The sequence below is a fragment of the Hippocampus guttulatus genome, chromosome 3 (genome assembly GCF_054856545.1).
Source record: "Hippocampus guttulatus isolate MCC_2025c chromosome 3, RoL_Hgut_1.0, whole genome shotgun sequence".
NCBI classification, from domain to species: Eukaryota; Metazoa; Chordata; class Actinopteri; order Syngnathiformes; family Syngnathidae; genus Hippocampus; species Hippocampus guttulatus.
Genome location: NC_141263.1, coordinates 20,752,079 through 20,771,199, shown reverse-complemented (window position 1 = coordinate 20,771,199; position 19,121 = coordinate 20,752,079). Strand labels below are relative to the sequence as shown.

Sequence of the window (19,121 nt, the reverse complement as noted above, 5' to 3'; positions counted from 1 at the left end):
TTTTCTCATTTCAGCATGATGGCACATTAGCTAACTAAGCTAACTAATGCTGTATGTGTAATCATAAAATCCAATTAAAAATATATATATACAGTATATATAAACACACTCATACTATATGTATGTATGACACGTATGTGCATCCCGAGCATGCAGGAAGTAAACGTGATAAATGGTCTCCCCAGGGCAGGGCTGCTGCTCGACTGCGTGTCTGGTCAATAAGCGCTGATGGTGGCCTTTGCTGTGGTCAATAGCTGCTGACTTTGACTATCAGCCGTTGTTTTGGTTTAAACAGCCTTTACTAACATCTTTACATGACGGTAAAGGGCCACCGTTCACAGCAGAGACTATTAATTTATTTACAGTACAATGGCACATTTTTATATCTATTGAGAGATGGCTGTTCTATTCTCAGAGGATGGATGTGCATTAAGTAGTATTAATGAATAATGTTTTTTTTTCCTCTCTCCCCATCGTGGCTGGCGAGAGGCAAAACAATGTCTCCCAACGGTGACAAATTGGTTCCATTTTATGCATGAGATTTATAGATGTTTCTATTTTTAAACAGCATCCACGGTTAACATTTGATATTTTCTTCCTGCTGCCAATGCAAAGAAGCCACAACACTGCATATAGTTCACTTCAGTTATGATCTGATTTCGCAAAACTTAACATTGTTTTTAAATTGCCTGTTTTATAACATCTTGACTGGAAACTAAGCTAAATAGCAAGTACTTCAAGATTTTATCAACACAAAATAGATTTTTGAAACCAAATGAAAAAGATGATGAACAGAGAAATGGATTCAAACATTTTTTGGCTCAACAGTACAATACATGTGGAACCATCTAAAACGGTGACCTTCCAAAAAAAAAAAAAAAAAATCACACCTTAGGAATAATATGCTTCAAAGTGGAAACAGTCATTTCTAAGTTATGATCCTACGTATGGCGCCAACATCTTTGGGTGGATTCTAATGCTTAACAGTCCACATTGATTTCTTTCTTGCTACATCCAAAAATGTCGCCACACTTACTGCATATCTTGAGGACACATAGCGGTATGGCACACTCAGGTGACACTCAAAATACAGCAAGGTTTGGCCAATACTTGAATAATTGTGGTCAACGTGTCCGAAAGTAGGCTTAAATCTAACTTCCTTAAACCTGTAGGTAGTTGTATCCTTCTTCCTTCTTCCGCACTTGATGGTACGGAAGAGTGCTAGTTTGCAGAAAGTGCAGTAAATCTCGTCTCCATACCCACGGTCCATGTCTCACCAGCAGGTCAGATTGACTGAAATCATCAAAAGCTCAGCTCCACCCCTGTTTGCTGTGCCATGATTGGCTTTGGGAATAGTGCAGCCACTTTTCTCTTCCACCTTTGTACTCTTGCTGCAGCTCAAGGGATTGGCATTTGGGATTTTCGCAGAGGTTGACATTAGACCTCCACCATGCTTACACTCTTTTTACACAACCTGGGTTGTCCCCAAATCTCAGAGTTTTCTGCCTATCTGCAACTCCCGGCCTAAACCATAACTTTTTTTTTTGTATTTTTTAAAGAGTGGCTCTGCATTTTGGCACTCTGGGGAATGTTAAGATGCAGTGTGCCTGTGTGGGATTGTAGGATTTAACATTTTATGCTAAGTGGCACTAAATGTAATTTATGCCTTAATGGGAATGATATACAGTAAACCATTTCCCAAGATAGTTAAACTAAACTCTGGAAGTTTTGATGCTTGTCTAAATCATCCATAACTTTTACCCATCAGACATATCCGTTTTTGTCACTTGCCTCAACTATCAAGAATTATGGCATACTAGCCACATCCGATTTATTGTCTTGCTGAAGTTAGCCCTGCTCAGTCATGCAAGTGAATGACTGTATGATTTGCTCCATATACTGAACTACTGGGCCAGTGGTATGTCAAAATCAGAAAATGATGACCATGGGCGGAGCCCTAGAGTTAGGACCAGAGTGGCTTCTGCTCGAGGAAGCAAGGAAGAGATTCACTAGGGGGGAAAAAAGTGCCCATATAGACTATGAAAGCATTTTCATTTTTAGAGACGGCACTTCATACATTACACTGTGCTTACGGGGAACATTGGACTCGGCCATTGCTTTGCCCAGTTGAGCTGATGATGTCCGAGAAACCTGATGTGGGGGATGTTATCATGAAAATTAGACCAACAAAGGGCGAATGGGTTTGCAGAACAGCTCGCTCGCAGACCCATTTTTAGAAATGGGCAGATAACAAAAGATTTTCTTGGTTGTTTAATTTCACACTCGATTGGTGAGCAGGCACTCAAGCGACCCACCTATTTGTATACAAGCACTTAAAAAGTCAATTTTCCATCACCTGATCCATTTAAATCCTTATATTTATCCAGCCCCTTACTCCAAGCCTGTTGTGACCTTGGAGTCGGAATCTAACCTACGGCCTGGTGAAGAGGTGGCCCTCACTTGCGTAGCTTACGGAGGCTACCCGGAAGCCGACGTCATGTGGCAGGATGGGGGTGGCCGCAACCTGACGGACAATGTCACCACTTCGGTGGTGGCCAACGAGGAGGGTCTGTTCTCTCTGACCAGCGTGCTGACAGTCGTACTGGAGCCCAACAGCACCTACAGCTGCACACTCATCAACCCGCTGTTGGGGGAGGAGGGGAATGCCTTTGTCACCGTCACAGGTGGGTACACCTCTGTTTGCCATTCTCTTGCGGGACGACTGTGGCTGTTTTTCCACAGAGCCTCACTATTGCTGTAACTTAAGACCACTTTTCCTTTCTTCAAGAACCCAGTAAAGCCGGGTAGCACTTTTTCAGTTGTCATGGTAGAAAATGGGAGTCCACTCAACAAAAATGATCTGTCATTGGTTTAATAAAAATTGTATTTATCAGGAGTACAAGTGGTATTGGTCACTCGGTATCTGTGAATACTTACTGGTACGTACGGGTATTGGTCTAAAAAAAAAAGTTTTATTGAACATTCATAGTAGGGAATGTTGGCCAGCTCCTTTTTCAGCCAAAGCTCCTGTCGGAACCGCGTTTGGAGAGGTGCAGCTCAATGTGGTTATTCACAAGCATTGTAAACAAACGGCGAGGTGGAAAAAAAAGTTAAATTGTGCCACTATTCTTTGCCAAAATATAGTATATTGGCGCTAAAACTACTCAAGTGTAAACTACCACTGCCACTTATATTTCGCTGGATCGTACCTGCACAAGTGAATCGTGATTTGGCCTTGTATGGCCACTAAGTCTCATTCAAGATGCTTTTATTTTTAATGAGTCGCTTAATCAAATCTGCTATGTTGTGATGGATATCCCGTTGTTCAAGATTTCCCTGTTTCCTGATGAGGCAAGAAAATATATCCAGTGCAAAATAAATGCATTTCAATTTAGATGAAGTAATCTTGACTTTTCAAAAATGGAATCTTATCCTGCGTAGGAGGCTGTCGCCCCATCACCAGGGTTGCCATGGCAATTGAAGCAAGTGGTACAAGTTTGTGTCAAGTTTGACGATTATGTTCTCCAAGGGCAAGCAGGAGATGATTTGGAGCAAAGGTACTTTTTGCTCATGAGGAAAGCAACTGATTTGATTCATATCTTCTAATCCTCTTGAACTTCTGATTTGACAGATTCAATAGAATATGTACAGTAGGTTTCTATTAGGCTGGACCAAAATACATTCCCCGCTTTAAATCCCCCTCACCCTGCAATTGCCCTTCTTTGTTAAGTGCAGGAGGAGGACTGCGTAAGGTAGGCCAAGGGCCAAGGTAGACCAGGTCTCTAATGGAGGCACATCTGTGTGAAATAGCTTATAAATTATAGCAGAGGTGGACCGGACCTTCTCTTTGGGCTTGAGCTGGTGCTAAAACTTGGGGGCAGGTGTAGTGGAGGTCCAGGCAGAGGGTCACCGTGTATTGCTCCACTGGGCTGGGAAATGAATGCGCTGTCTGGAAACTGGATAGACAAGTGGCAAGAGTGGGCTAAAAGGGGGTTGGCCTTCAATGCACTTCGGGCGGCCTCTTTCAAACCGTACAGGTGGAGTCATGTTGTGTCATACGTGTGAGAACTGTGATACCAGCAGGCCCCGTTGCCATTTTACTCAACTAATGGACGAGTCCACACTGATTTGGTGCTTTGTTGAAATGAATATGAACATTTGATCACAGTTTACAATTGACGTCAGGGGTCATAACGATTATTTAATCATGAAATATTCATCAATCGGTCAATTATTTTGACGATTACCGTATTTTCTGTACTATGAGGCGCTTCAGAATAGATGGCGCACCTTCAGTGAGTGGCCTATTTTAAAACAGTTTTCATATATAAGTTGCACTGCATCATAAGGTACATATAGAATAGAAGCTACAAGACTGTCTGCGGTTGCACTATGCATCCACTAGATGGGGTTACACTAAAGGAATACAATACAATACAATACAGCTTTAGGTGTATAGAGCCTTCACAACCGTTGCAGCTGTAACAAAGCCATGAGAAATTGTCACAAACACGGACATGAAACATATAAATACAAATGGCATTAGAAAACAATAAATGAAAGACAAAAGTTATGAAGACAATTGATTAAAAAAAAAAGGCACGCAAACCTCGTGGGTTCACATCCACAAGGGGCTAAATATCCTTAGAAGTCGATAGGGCGCACTGTTGGCTTTTGAGAAAATTGAATGCTTTTAGGTGCACCTTATATTGCGTAATATACGGTAATCGAAGAATTCTGTTAAAAGGAAAAAAAAAAGTTTTAATTTCCATCCCTGTATTCAAAGACATTATTGACCAGTGCAGGAAATGCATCAATATAAATTCATTATGACTCAGTTACATGTTTAGTCTGAAACATCAATGTCTCATTTCAAAACAAACATGATCAGTCTGCTTTAAGTAATGGAGCACAACAGGAATCTGAGAATCTTTTGCTGTTACTTCTTCATGTGATTGAAGTATCCAACTTACGAACAAAATGGGTTCAGAGAGGCTGAATTGTTGGTAAGTCGTCATAAATTTCAATCCATAATTGACATTTGCAGTCATTTAAATACCATTACATCTTCAAATAAGAAAGTACTATTACCCTAAGGCTTACCAGAAGCAATTACAGGACATACAAACAACACATAAACATGATTATACACGAGATGATAACAAGAAAATAAACAGAATCGAAAAATCCTGTCGTCCCTTTCTGTAATTTGCATTTAGAGTGAAGTCGATGTGCGTTCACATAAACGAACTGTTTAAGCGATGCCATAATCCATCCATACATTTTCAATACCACCATTTACTGTTGGGTTGTGTCAAAATTACTGCTGTGAAATAGCTCATTAAAACATTGTAGTAAATCTTGACATTCCTTTGGGAGGTGGAGAGGCGCCGTGCTATGAATACAGCAGCATCTTTATGTAACATGATTGACAGGTTGATAGGCCAAAATATTAACACTATTTTCAAGTTTCTGCAGACCATCAGAGGCCCTCAATTTAAATCCAGATAGGTCACTCGAAGAGGTGCTTGGTGGGTTTTGATTCGAAGCGGCATGTTCTCTTATCTCCTCAGATCATTCTCCGTAACTAGAGAATCAGTTTTAATGAGTTTTGAAGAAGCTGGCCAAGAGCCAAGATGAAAAAAATAAATCAAATAAAGACTTTTCAAGCGTAGTCACATTACAACATGTAAGATTTCTTGTTGGACAGTGAAAATGGCAAACCCAGAAATACACCACAGAAGACCTTTAATTCAAAAGTGGTAATTTTAAGCAAATGGGTGCATTTAAGGACAAAAAAAAAAAAGCAAGAAGAGTAATTTCTTGGTGTACATGCAGGCGCAGCTTGATGAGGCTTGCTCGTAAACATGTAGTGAGATATCCAATATTTTTGCACGGGTGCTGGTTTGAAAGGAAAATGTATGTGTTTACAACAGCTGCTGTGTGCTTTACAGCCACTGTAATTAATGTTGACCCCGCCGAACTCTTCTGCCGGTGTAGCCGAGTGGAGTACACCAAGCTCGAGTTGACACAGTGCTTGTTGTGTACACAACACAAAGCGCCCGCTCCCTGCGTACTCCACAATGGCTGCGATTTTTGGCCGGCACCATCAGGGGTCGCCATAGAGTCACATGCATGATTTGTTTGGCACAGTTTTTACACCTGATATTCTTCCTGGGACAAGGCAACAATTTTTTTTATCCAGATTAAGAACGGAAATGACAGTGTATTGGGTCGCTGGCTGGGAATCTAACCCCGTGCCATCTGCATGGCTCCTTAAATTTGTAGTTGAACGCGTCCATCCATTCATCAATTATCTAATCCTTTTATCCTCACGAGGGTCGCGGGCTTGCTGCAGCCTATCCCAGCTGTCTTCGGGCAATAGGCGGGGGACACCCTGAACCGGTTGCCAGCCAATCACAGTGTGGTTGAAACATGACAACTAAAACACAAACCAAGGAAGAAATTCACGTGGCTTTTGGTGATCAACTTGACAATCGAGTTTAATTTATGGCATGTTGGAACTTTGAACTATTTCATTTGTCTCATCAACATGTTGAGTCCACAAAAGTTGAAACACACACTCCCATCACCCACAGCACTTAAAGTGGAGTAATATTGATCTGTGTGAGCTTTTGGTCTGTAATATGTTAATACTTCAATCGTTTGCTTTGACTTCCTGTCGCAGGCGATTAACTCATTCAGTTCAAAAATCTTTAGCAGCTTTAGCTGTATCAAGCATCTCAGAGATGTTATCTTTCTAAACCCTCATTCTACCTCTGGGGTAATTTGGTTGTGCTGGGATATTATGGATTTTGCAGCGGGGATCCATCTGTAAAGAATGGCGGGTATTAATGACTCGGAGAATGTTGGAAAGAAGCATGTTCACGTCCTCAAATGAGCTGCTGTCTCTCCTACTGGGGTTTTAGCTTCTCACTCTCACCATCCTCAAGTTAATTCTGACCACTTTAGTCTTTCTTAGGGGGGGAAAAAAGTTGGTGGTTATAGCTCAAGAGTCCCGTTTCTTATCATTTACTACTGACTCTCCCATGTGAAGGCAACGATTTGGCCGTGTATCCAATCATCCGGGTTGGTGTGATTGCCACAGCAAGTTTTGCTGATGGCTTAATTTCAAGACAACTCCCGCCCCGACTCACCCAGCATTCCCAATGAAGCCGGGCGTAATGTCCTTAGCATTACTACGCTGGCGCAGTGTTTACTGGCCAAGTGTGGCAAGAGTGTGACATATAAACTTTGGCTGTTTGCAGATCGAGTGCTGTTCAAAGGAACTCGGCCAACTTGTAGCTTTCTAACTGTCATCCTGTAATCAATCTCAAATTTTGTTTTCCCCCTTGGTGCATTTCATTTTGCGTTAGGTGAAGACAGTAATTGAATACCCAGTCTCATTTGTACTCTTAAGTTCAGGTTGATGTCAAAGAATGAGACCATTGTCTTACTGTGTGTGTCTTTCAGTGACTGTGTTATATGGTAAGCAAGATCATTTAGTATGTATGACCTTTTAAAATGTACTATTCGTAAACTAAGTATCAGTAGTACAAAATAGAGCAAAACATGTTTCTGTCGACGGCAGGGCGGGTGCATCTCTCCCATACCAATTCGATATATGTCTCGATCAATACATATGGGGTGCAATACAATTCAAAGATGATGCATTTTAAAGTGGAACGATTTGATTCGGTTCAATTCAAAGCACTCACATCTTTTAAATAAAAACCTATTTCCGATCCAAATAGACTTTCATTACACCTCTAGTTGACACACTTCTAATTTTATGGAAAATACGGCTGCTAACTGTAACCGCAGATACCGATCCCGTACACAGAGTTAGTACTGATCGAGGCCCAATCAAAGCGTTTGTGGAGTGGATCTGAATCGGCAAGTCAACTTGCATTGTTTACGCGAGAGGAATTTTTTTGTTTGTAAACACGATCCCGACCTGATTGAGCATCTAGTTACCAGACCGAGACTTTTTTGAGAGTCGCTCCTCGACAGCATAAGCCAGCCTCGAGCCTTTCCACCTCGACTTATACAGTACGCATATGGAATACGCATGAACTATTTCACAGAAAAACATCACCCTTAACACCTACATGCGCTGATGTGTCTATACTGTCCAGATTGCCTTGCTGCATTGTTATAGTTGATGTTGTGCAGCAGGAAAATGGAGGGCACGGTTTAGAATTTAACCTGAAGCCCATTGAGAGCATGACAGCTGAGTTGAATGTGCGTTTAACTCATGTGCGAGTCCATCACCGGCATGACAGTTTCTCGAAATTACGCCCCCCCCCCCCCACTCCTTTTTTTTGCTTTTCAAGATTGACCGTACCATTCTACCTGCCTGCCCGCCTCTCTTTGAAAACTAACTAACCGGAGCAGCAAGTGAAAAGAACAGACGGTGGGCGGGACTTTTTGTTGCAGTGACCTGCACAGCACTAACGGCAACAAAGCCAGCCAATGTTAGCTTCTCGAACACAGAGATCTGAGCCATAACAGTTTCATGTAGCCATTGTTTTGTTCCTTTTATTCAGAGCCCAGAATTGCAAGATATTGCAGCAATTTTTGCACATCCATCCTTTGTCGTTGCCATTGTGGAGTTTGCATGTTCTTCCTGTTTTTGCGGGGTTTTTGTGGGTATTTTGACGTTCTCCCACGTTCCAAAAATGTGCAAATTTCATTGAAGATTTGAAATTCATTCTAGACTCGAATGTGAATGTGATTTTTTTTTGTGACTGTATGTACACTGCAACCGGTCTGGGGTATAGTTTGCCTCTCTCCATAAGTATGCTTGAATAGTCTGCAGCTCCCGCATGGATGGAAGTGTGAAAGCGTAAAAGTGAGTGTTAATGGTCATTCGTCTATATGTGCCAAAGTCAGCCAGGATAGGCTTCAACACACCCGTGACCCTAGTGAGGGCAAGCATTACCGAAAATGGATGGATGGACTTGGTCCCCCTCGGTTCCGTGTCGACGGCGTGTCCAGAAAGCAGGAAAAAGGCTGAAAAGCATTTTATAAAGTTATGGTGAAATGGTCTATCGCTATCAGACAGCTTCTTCCACTTCATTGGAATGCAGTTTAGAAGAAATGAAAGATGTGTGATTAATTTGCGATTAATCACATGGTTATACACTACAGTAAAAGTTTATGCTACATACTAAAAGTTTAGTGTATGTCATCGAGCTGCGGTTCAAATCTTCCATGCTTACTTGAGTCACCCCCCCTCCCACCCTCAACACCCTCTTCTTGCCTTACACTCGATTATAAAAATATTACATTAATACTATATTTCCGAGTTGTGGTAAAAGCATGTATTCAGTGGACTGCCACTGTTCGCGGGGGTGTCGGGTCCAAGTCCGACCAGGAATAGCGAATTTCCATGAATTGATGCTGGCCTAAAACTGATGATACTTGCCTTTAACATCACACAAAATATGTTCTCAAAACATTTTAATGGCATTTTAAATGCTTATTAGCATCTTCAAACTTTGTTTGATGCTGCTGCTTCTGTTATGAAATTCCTTGAGCTGCAACCCTTTTTGCATGTCGATAGTGGCATTTCTCACCAGCCTCCCGTTATTTTCTGTCTGTAATCTTTTCAATCACATTAATCAAAAATAATGCCGTACTTGTTTCTTCCAGCTTTAAACAAAAGAACTTTCTGGTGCTTTGTTTTCCACCGTTGTTTTCGACTAATCTAAATGTAACAGCCTGCAGTGGAGCCGAAAAAAAAAAATAGCAATATTAACAAATGTGTCGTCAGTAGCGCTGCAGCAAACTTTCTCAATATAACATTAAATTAATCAGTGTAAGGTGCACAAACATGCTCTCCCGCTCTTCCGCCGAAAGTGTGTTTTATCTTATCAGAGAGCCAGCCGGGGAAAATGACAACACAGACGTATGAAGTAATGTAGGCAATCTAGAGTAAACACAGGTAGGCGGCAGAGGCGCCATCAGGATTATTAACTCAGGCGGCTGTCACTGTTTTTGACTGTTGACTTTCAATGTCCTCCTGGAAGCTTTCAGTATAGGAAATTGCATCTTTGTATTTGCGGCCCAGGAAATGTTATTTGTCATGCCTCCAGTCTTACACGTCGGCTCCCAAGGATTGTTGGGCCAGATTTAGCCGTGGCCACTTTCTGAGCTGCGCCCTGCTGTTCTTCAGTGCTACAATCATTGAGATAAAATGAGCTCCATTCTTTGGCGCAGGGATTTAGGGTCCCTTTATTATTTGGCGCTTGGTGTAGTCTCCACTTTTTACTCTTCAAGGCTTCCTGAGCAGATATGATTGATGATCATGAGGTTCCCCTTTTGTTTTTTTTTTCTTTTTAATAAATGATAGTGTCTGCTTCCGTATTCCGATAGTATTATTATTATTATTTTATTTTTACAATCGAATCTTGTACTGTTACCATGTACAGGACAGTACTGAGCCGATTAGCTTTGGCTCATCTCTGCTTACTTCATCGGTCAGAAGTCGCACTAGCTAAAAACTATAAAGGAGAATAAAGCTCTCCGATTTCCATCTCTATTGGATTTTTGGTGAGAGGAGACTATTGGGATTGTCTCATTGCTTGCAAGGGTACTCCATATTCCTCCCACATCCTTCCACATTCCCAAAACATGCATGGTAAGTTCACTGAAGACTAAATTGTCCACAGCAATGAATGTGAAATAAATGCTTGTCTGCGTGAGCCTTGTGACTGGCTACCAACCTGTGTAGGCTGAACCCCGCTTCACTTAACTTAATTTATCCGTGAGGAACATTGTCAGACAAAGCGCAGACACGGCCCCAACGCAAACAGCACAACCAAGAGCAATACCCCGCCTCTCACCCAAAGATAGCTGGAATAGTTTCCAGCTCACCTGGGACCCTCATGAGGATAAGCAGTATAGACAATGGATAGATCGATGGAGACTGGAGAACATGGAGAGTATGAAAATAGAGCTCCTCTGCGAAATGGAAACGGTGAATTTAATTTTATGAATGAGTTTTTTTAGTTTTTTTTTTTTTTTAATTGCGGTTACTGATCGGCAATTTGGAAAAGCGGGCAAAATGTTTGCTATGTGAACCATTATGTTACAAGTAAGGCCCGGCATAGAATCAATGCGTGTGTGTATTTTCTTTATCTACTAGGATATCCTTAGGCTAATTTCTGCAAACACTGTCGCAGCCGGTGTGATGACCCCCCTGTGCCACCTTCTTCACAAAGAGCACTTCTTTATGTCCGTCCACAGTCTGGCGCAAGCCCGTACTCCCCATCCTCCCTTACTCGCCTTTCCTGGACGTTGTTTTTATGGCAGCTGTAAATGCACAAAGCCCACTTTTGTTATTGATTGTGCGCATTTTATATTTGTACGCGCAGGACGGACTATCACGGGGTGCAGCTGGGACCCCACGGTGGACATTTTATGCAGCTCCCTTGCTAAATCCTCTAAGTGGGATTGCTTTCAGTTGGTCTGGCGTCCGTCTGTGCACGATACGAAATCATTTTAGTCTCGGGCCTTTCAGCCAAAAGCGAATGCCCGGGCGCACCTTCAGAGGTTGCTGATTTAATTATACAGTCCGTTTATTTGACGTTTAAACTTTCTACCTGATAACACGGAGAATTATTGTGCCGCAAAGGAGGTTTGCAGTTTGCCTCCCCAAACGGGTCTGTTTTTGCAGTCTGAATTAGCGTCTGGCTACGTTTAAAGAGTATTGCTTGGCACCGTGAAGTGGTTCCAATTAATGGCAAAAAAAAAAAAGAAAAGAAAAAAAAGTGAGTTTGTTTTCGGGATAGGCGCCTCTTTTCTCCCGCTAACTCAGGAGACTAGTGATTGATGACCAAGTGTAGAATTGAAGTCAAGAGTGGGCCAGGAGTCCCACAGGATTGGAGTTGGACTCCATACCCACTGCCTGACAATACATACACTAGCATCCACTGCCCCCCCCTCCCCCCCTGCAGAAGATTGGCTTCTTTAAAAGCTAGTGTCAAAAAGCACATTACTGGGTATGACAAAGTCAAAATACACCCGCACGCCTAATGATACTCGTTTAAATGGACGGTGGCTCGCCGTGACTCACATCTATCTCAGACTGCATTAATATTCCCCCGCTGGTTTGGACTCAGCCCCTCTCAGCCAACTTCTCTCCCCCCCCATAATAACAGATACGAAGAAACACGCTAGCTCTGCTTCCCTTGTTAATATTGTCAACTGTGTTTAATTTCATCACTTGCCATCATCGAGTGCGTCGGCCAAGTAAAGTGCGGCCACGTCGACAGCCGAGACAGCCCGGTGACCTGCGCTGAAAGAGTCCATCATATCTATGTGTCTGTCCCAGGCTTTTAGCTTCTCTCATTCACTCCCACTCATGACGAGTGATGTGTTAGTAATTTGTTGTAGATCATTTTCCTCATGGAGCTGTGAGAGGGCAGTCCAAACAGGGTGGCTCAGGGAACGTCAATTCAACAATTTACAGCAGTTTATGGTGGATCACTTCCCGGGGTTTCCTGGGTTTACGATAGCATCAAAATATGGTTTCTGGATAAAAAATGGCACGCATTGAACTACTGTAGTTTGAATTTCAGTGTAAGGCCTGCCACACACCAAGCGACGCGACCGAAGCCAACGGAATTGTTTGAAGGTTGAAGATTTAACAACTAGATTTCATGACTGTCGGCCTCTGGTTTTGCTGACATTCACAATTTTAATTGGCGATGAATGGATTTGTAAGAACAAGTCAATAATGCACAATTTTTTTAACTGTGCACCTGTGCTATTCGCTGTTCATATTATTTCCGATGTTTATGATTAAGTTGTACAGGTTGTAGGTCACAATATTGATGCAAAATGTATCTCATTTGTTGATATCACAAAAAACTGGCATTTGAACAGGGTATGTAGACTTCACAGTATATTGGAATAGGAGTGTGCTGTCAGGGGCTATTTATACATTGTCCCCGCTGACTGACTCATGAGGCCCTGTGACATTAATGCCCTTGGATTTCAATTTGTCACTACTTCTCATTGCCACATTACACAATGTCATGTCATTTTGCGGAGGGGGGGGGGGGTGATGAAACTAGTAATAGGTTGAGAAAATGCGGTACTATGTGTGATGACTACGTGTGCCAGAGGAATGCCTGTTTGGTCAGAACAACTTTGTGATTCTGACTTGACACTGTCTTTCCTCCCCAGATATTTCCGATCTCACAAAAGCACCGGTGAATGTCGTCATCATTGGTAAAAGTCTGCTTCAAATCAAGGGCCATTTGGAAATCGCACATTGAGGAGATACCATTAACTATTAATTAGAGGAGGAGTTATTCAGTGAAGGAGATTTCAACCATCCATCCATTTTGTAGAAATTTTTTCCATCATTCGGTTTATGGATGAACTGGAGCCATTTCCATCTGACTTTGAGCGAGAGGCCAAGTACTGTACACCCTGGATTGGTCACCATTCAATCGCATGGCATTATAGACAACTTACTCACGCTAATACACAATTTATAGTCTTTACTTACACTAACGTGTGGTTTTTAATATGAGAGAAAACCAAAGTACATGGTGAGAAGATGGCAACTCTCCATGGGAATGCTTGATTCAAACCTAGAACTTCTTAAATGTGAGGCAGACGGGCTGAACACCATCGCAGTTGGAACAACCTTTCCATTTTAAATCTAACTAAGGCACAACAGTGAAACCCAACCAGAAAATAAATGAGCCAACAAGAATGGACAGAAACCAAGCAAGTAAATAGATTTTGAAACGGCGAGGAAATGAGACACAGGTGGTGTAGACCGTGAGCGTTGCCGGGTAACTGAATGGCAGACACGAGATGAAATGGGTGGGGACTCCAAGACCAACCATTAGTTCAGTGGGAGGCTTGGATGACCAGAGAATTGTGTCGAATCAACGTGGCCAGCAGGTTTGCTTCAAAGGAGTACACGCTCCTGAGTATTTTTGTTTGCCCCGTTTATTCAGCGCATTTGTCCGTGAACGCTTCCTCCTAACCGCGACTCCATCACTGCGCGACCATCCGCTTGACCGCTTTCGAGAGCAACTGTTGATTAAATTTGGATCGCTGCGTGATGACGAGGACGGCTCAAGCTCATCGGCAAATGTACTGACGGCGACAATGAAAGAGAGACTGAGAACGCGTTGCAGTGAAGGAGTTCATTTTAACTGTTGTGGTTTTTAATCAGCTGACCGCTGTCGTACCGACATTACCTTTAATTTGTATTCACTTGTCGGGTAGCCTACCTTCAGTGAGGAAAATGTTTCTGTCAAAAAAGGAAGAAACACTCTGAATCGTAAAATAGGAGGATTACTCTGGTAATCCTTTATATTGTCAGAAAACTTTCTATTGATCCTACAACAAAGCACGTTCCTTCCAGTGGCCGCTTGTCATTTTGCTCACGTTTTTAAGTAAAGAACAAAAAGCTTCAAAAATAATCACGCCACTCTTTTAATGTGCCAAAATGTTTTAAAGGAAGAGAAACACACATTTTATTTCCTTCATCCTCAATTTCATTGTGGTGCATGAAATATAACTAAACCTTTTCATTGTTTTTCCCACCTTTAATAAAAACAAACGTACCCACGTTGCAATTTAGCTACAGTATGACCCACTCAGTGAGACATTCAGCGACATCTAAAGTTCAGCCCGTCTGAGATCTCCGACTGTAAAACGGCTGAAGGGAGGAAAATAATATTTAAGTAATAAGTCATGAGAAGTTGTACTTCACTGATATTTCAGAGGAGCTCGCGGGCACGACTCATCTGAAGGGACTGCTGGCGAGCGCCGTCTTTTGTAAAATGACAGCAACGATAAAAAAAGCAGAAATCCAAATGTCCCATAAGTGTTATATTAATCCTATTTCATCCATGAATCATGCTATTCGAATCAATCTCAGTGGTGATTTTGGCTGTGTGAGTTATTTTACATGAACTTTTGCTGTTAACTAATTCCCTATGGTTCCATGGTAATGATTTAAACTTCACGGATGGCTATTTTACCACAAGGGATTATATAATTATTACAAATTAGATCTTATAATGGAGCATTTGAGACACAATCCCCTAGCCCCCACATTCATGTATAATCCTGTATTAATTCAAATTATGCAGTTACACCATGGGCGCCATCTTTTTCCCCCACCGTATGAAAAATTTGAGGGATGGCGTGTCCACCTTTTTAGGATTTTCAGGGGTTTTTTGTGGACCGAGAGTTGCCTCTTAAATGGATAATAAAGACACAATTCGATGCGCCTTTATAAATGGTTCAATATCCTGATTTCTCGGACATAGTATTTCAAATGTTCGATAAAACGCCTTGTTACATCTGCAGCGGTTGTGAAGGTTTGATATAAATAAAGCTGTAATGTATTGTATTGTATTCCCTTTAGCATAGCTCCATCCAGTGGATGCGTAATGCAACTGCAGCCACTATTGTAGCTTCTGTTCTATGCGCCCTATAATGTGGTGCAAACAAAACAGTTTTAAATTGGGCCATTCACTGAAGGTGCGGCTTATAGGACAAAAAAATACGGTACATTGTTTTACAGCCACAGTTCCCCTTGATAGAAGGAAACATTGGGCTCAACAATGATGGCCAAAATGTGAATCACAAATATTTTCATAAATACTGTAATCAAGAAAAGTAATCACAGGTTTTCTTCATGTTAGGGAAAATGTGTATTTTCATTGAACTATCGACAAACAGTTTTCAATGCAACATAAAAAAAATACTCACATTCTGGAATGCCAGAAAATACACACACACACACACACTAGATTGACGTAAATATTAATTATCTGCCCGGACAGTTTTCAAAGCAGATTGATATACATTACTCATAACAAATGTCACAAGACAGGATAATCGCGCAGAATAATCTTTTTAGAGAGATCCAATAATCGTGTCTTTGCTGATTTTGGTCACTCAAATTTGGCCCGATTCTCCTTATCTGGATAAATATAAATAAAACTTGTTTAGATTATGTTCATGTGTGCAACCCACTTCACTGACTTTTGGTTGAACCTTTCTTCCAAAGACTGCAGCAGACTATTTGCTAGATTCGTTGTACGTACAGTCGATATGAGGAAAGCCTAATGCAAAAACTACCCAGAGGTATGGCTTTAAAAATGTCATCACATATTCGACAGGTTCTCCTGCAATATGAGACGCATACTAACAGCCCACGGTCTTTTGAAGAATTCCACCGAGCCCTTTCATGTTTGGTTGATGACTTGCCTTGCATTGTTTGAAGAACTGCTTTGTTCCACTCTTAACATTTCGACGTCATTGTGTGTGGATTCCATGATTGCGATTCTAATTCAAATCAGGTTTCGTGGACAAAGCGACCCAGGGAAGTTTTCCATTTGAAAAGGGTCACATATCCAGTCGTTATACTCTTATTGTTTCATGGCTAAAACAAAATGACATGACAGATTATTCCCGAAACTGGTAATGTCACCAGATCGGTTCTCGACAAAAATAAACACGTCAAGGGGGGCCGGTTCAACGGGTGTCATGTTAACGTTAATTTCCTGTGTGATATTCCTCATTCGCTTTGCTGCACAGTGATGCAACACGGGAGCTGTTTTCGCAATAGATGTGGGGCCTGCAGGGTGTCTGCAAGAAGTCTGGCGCTGTCGTTTGTTTTCCGCTGCAGAGACTGCTTGTGGTGAGCGCGATGCACTTCCAAGTGTGGTCGTGCATTAACGTAAAAGTAAGTCGCAGTTTGTGAGTCGTCGCTTTGGGTTCACTGCATTTCTCAATCGTGTTCAAGGTGAGATCTGCATACCTCATTCTCATTGTGAATTTGAAACAGATGGGCTCAGGCTCATACGCACAATCCAAGAAAGAAAAATAAAACATACAATGACAAAGAACTGACAGTCAATTTGAGAATGTAGTGTGGGTCTCAGGGGGGAGGCGAGGAACCGTTTGATCGGACAGAGTGTACGGTTGGTGAGACCAAATGATGATGACAATTCCTTCAAGAAGACACTTGTTATGCAGAGGATGCAAGTAGGATCCTATAAAAAAATGGCTCTGATGTTAGAGGATATCGAAAAATGAAATCCTTTTTCTTTTGAGAGTCCTCCAGTCCTTGGTGCATCAGTAAACACAATCTGTGTTCTGCTTACAGTTAAGTGTCAGGGAGGTTCATTAAAATAGACTAGGACCAGCACAATGGTTGGAAGCAAAACACTTTTTTTTTTCTTCATGGTGAATCATGTCTAGAATTCTGGATCAATGCATCCCTGTCTGACTACTCTCAGCTGCTCAGTCTTTTCCACCACACTGATGGTCTGTTTGGCTACTGATAGCTGTCAGGAGTAATCTCCTACACATCCTTTGGCCTCTCGTGGGGGGGAGGGGGGTGCTTGTTTTAAAGCTAATTAAAAATGTACTCCACTCAACATTGTCGACTGATTAAGGTGCTCCTGCTCGCTGGCTCTGCCTCCTTTGCCAGGAAGAAGAAAAAATGAAGAAGCCAGGACAAAACGTAAAACAAAGATTGAAGAAAATCAATTGTCCATTCGCCTCCCGACATCTTAATGCCACAATCAGTAAGGAAGGATGTGTGTAAGTGATGGAGTGTCTGTCAATTGCCGGACATCACAGGAGCTCTTAATTGAGTGAGTGGAAAGTGGCTGGCTGGGATATATTGCTCATGTTAGTCGAGAGCATCATCCATGGAATGCGTTTCTGGATCACACAGACAGACTACTTGTCACCGCTTGTAAATTAATCCAATTCTTCAGTTTTTTTCTGCGTGTTTTGCTATTTCGTTTTGCGACGGTGGTAAGGAAAAAAAAATCAAAGAAGATGGTACATTCTACCGTGAAATATGCAGACAGGCATTTGAAGCAGAAAAAAAATGATGTCTGCCCTTAAGTAGCAGAAAAACGCACATCGGCAATTGAGGCAAATTTGAGCTTTTTCTCCCTCTTATGATCAAAGTCAGCAGAGACCTGATTATTAAACGATTATCCCAGGCGATTATCCTGTGGTGTGCTCCTTGATCACCTCGAGAAAAAAAAACAACGTGACTGACAATCGTCAATGTTAAAACTGTTTAATAGTCAGGATAGAAAATACTTTTTTGTGTGGTCAACCACAAACTCCGTGGTTGTGACATGAAATGGAATGACTCATTCGATTTTTGATATTAACAGTTACTATAAGGAATGTACTGAACTTGAATACAGTGTCAGTCAGTACTCACCCATAAAGTCACACAATCTTTGACAGTATTGTATGGACGGTATTGTATGGACCTTTTCTCCGATTTGTTGACGAGTTTTAGCCATAAATATCCACAAGTGAGCGAATACGGACCAAAGTTCCTTGGTGTGAGCCAAGTGGGCTCTTTAAAATTACCGAGATGTTTCAAGATGCATCACTGAAATGGCGCCACCTGCATGTGTCTGTGCAGCATTTATCTAACGCTGTAATGTTTATTTTTCTCTCTTATCCCTCTTTTCTTGTTTGCAGTTGTTACCCTCTCAAACTTAAATATCCGTCGTAACACAAACGACCAAGGTGGCAGTGTAGGATACTCCACTGTAGCACTGAAAAAATGTTTGGGCATAAAATGAATACTGCACCTCCAGCCTGCCTTATCTGGCAGCCAAACAGGACAGGTTAAAAAAAAAAAAAGCACGTCACATGTTTAATCAAATCTGTACAAGTTGAAACAATCACATCCATATTCAAATCGTAGACAGCAAAAATGAAGAAATACATATATCTTGTGAGTAGTTGTGGACCTTATTCTTATCCCACCCATTTTTTGTTGTGGCGCAAGCCTTACTTTCGCTTCTGTGTTTCTTGCACTGTTTCCACTTGTTTGTTTTTCCCCACAGTAAGATTGCCAATTGTTTTTGGGGGTTTTCGTATTTGTATGTTTAATACATGCGGCTAATAATTATTTATTTGGTGTGTGCTTCCATACCGGCATACTCATTAGACTTTCACTGTGTATTTCTGGTGTATCTAAACACAGAGAGACAACAATTCTGTGACTAAAGTGTAAAGAGAGGACATTTAAGCTACAGATTCATTGAAATTAATTATTTGAAGTTATTCCTCATTCAGCCTGAGGC

The 19,121-nt window shown here is 41.7% G+C and overlaps 1 protein-coding gene across 1 annotated transcript in view; it reads left to right on the top strand.

Annotated features, from left to right (window-relative positions):
* The window catches only part of cd276 (CD276 molecule), a 77,863-nt gene that overhangs the window by 21,939 nt on the left and 36,803 nt on the right, over window positions 1-19,121 (top strand). The window contains exon 4 of the mRNA XM_086107371.1: window positions 2,388-2,684. Coding sequence (XP_085963497.1) covers window positions 2,388-2,684 — 297 coding nt within the window. The remainder of the gene's footprint in view (window positions 1-2,387; window positions 2,685-19,121) is intronic.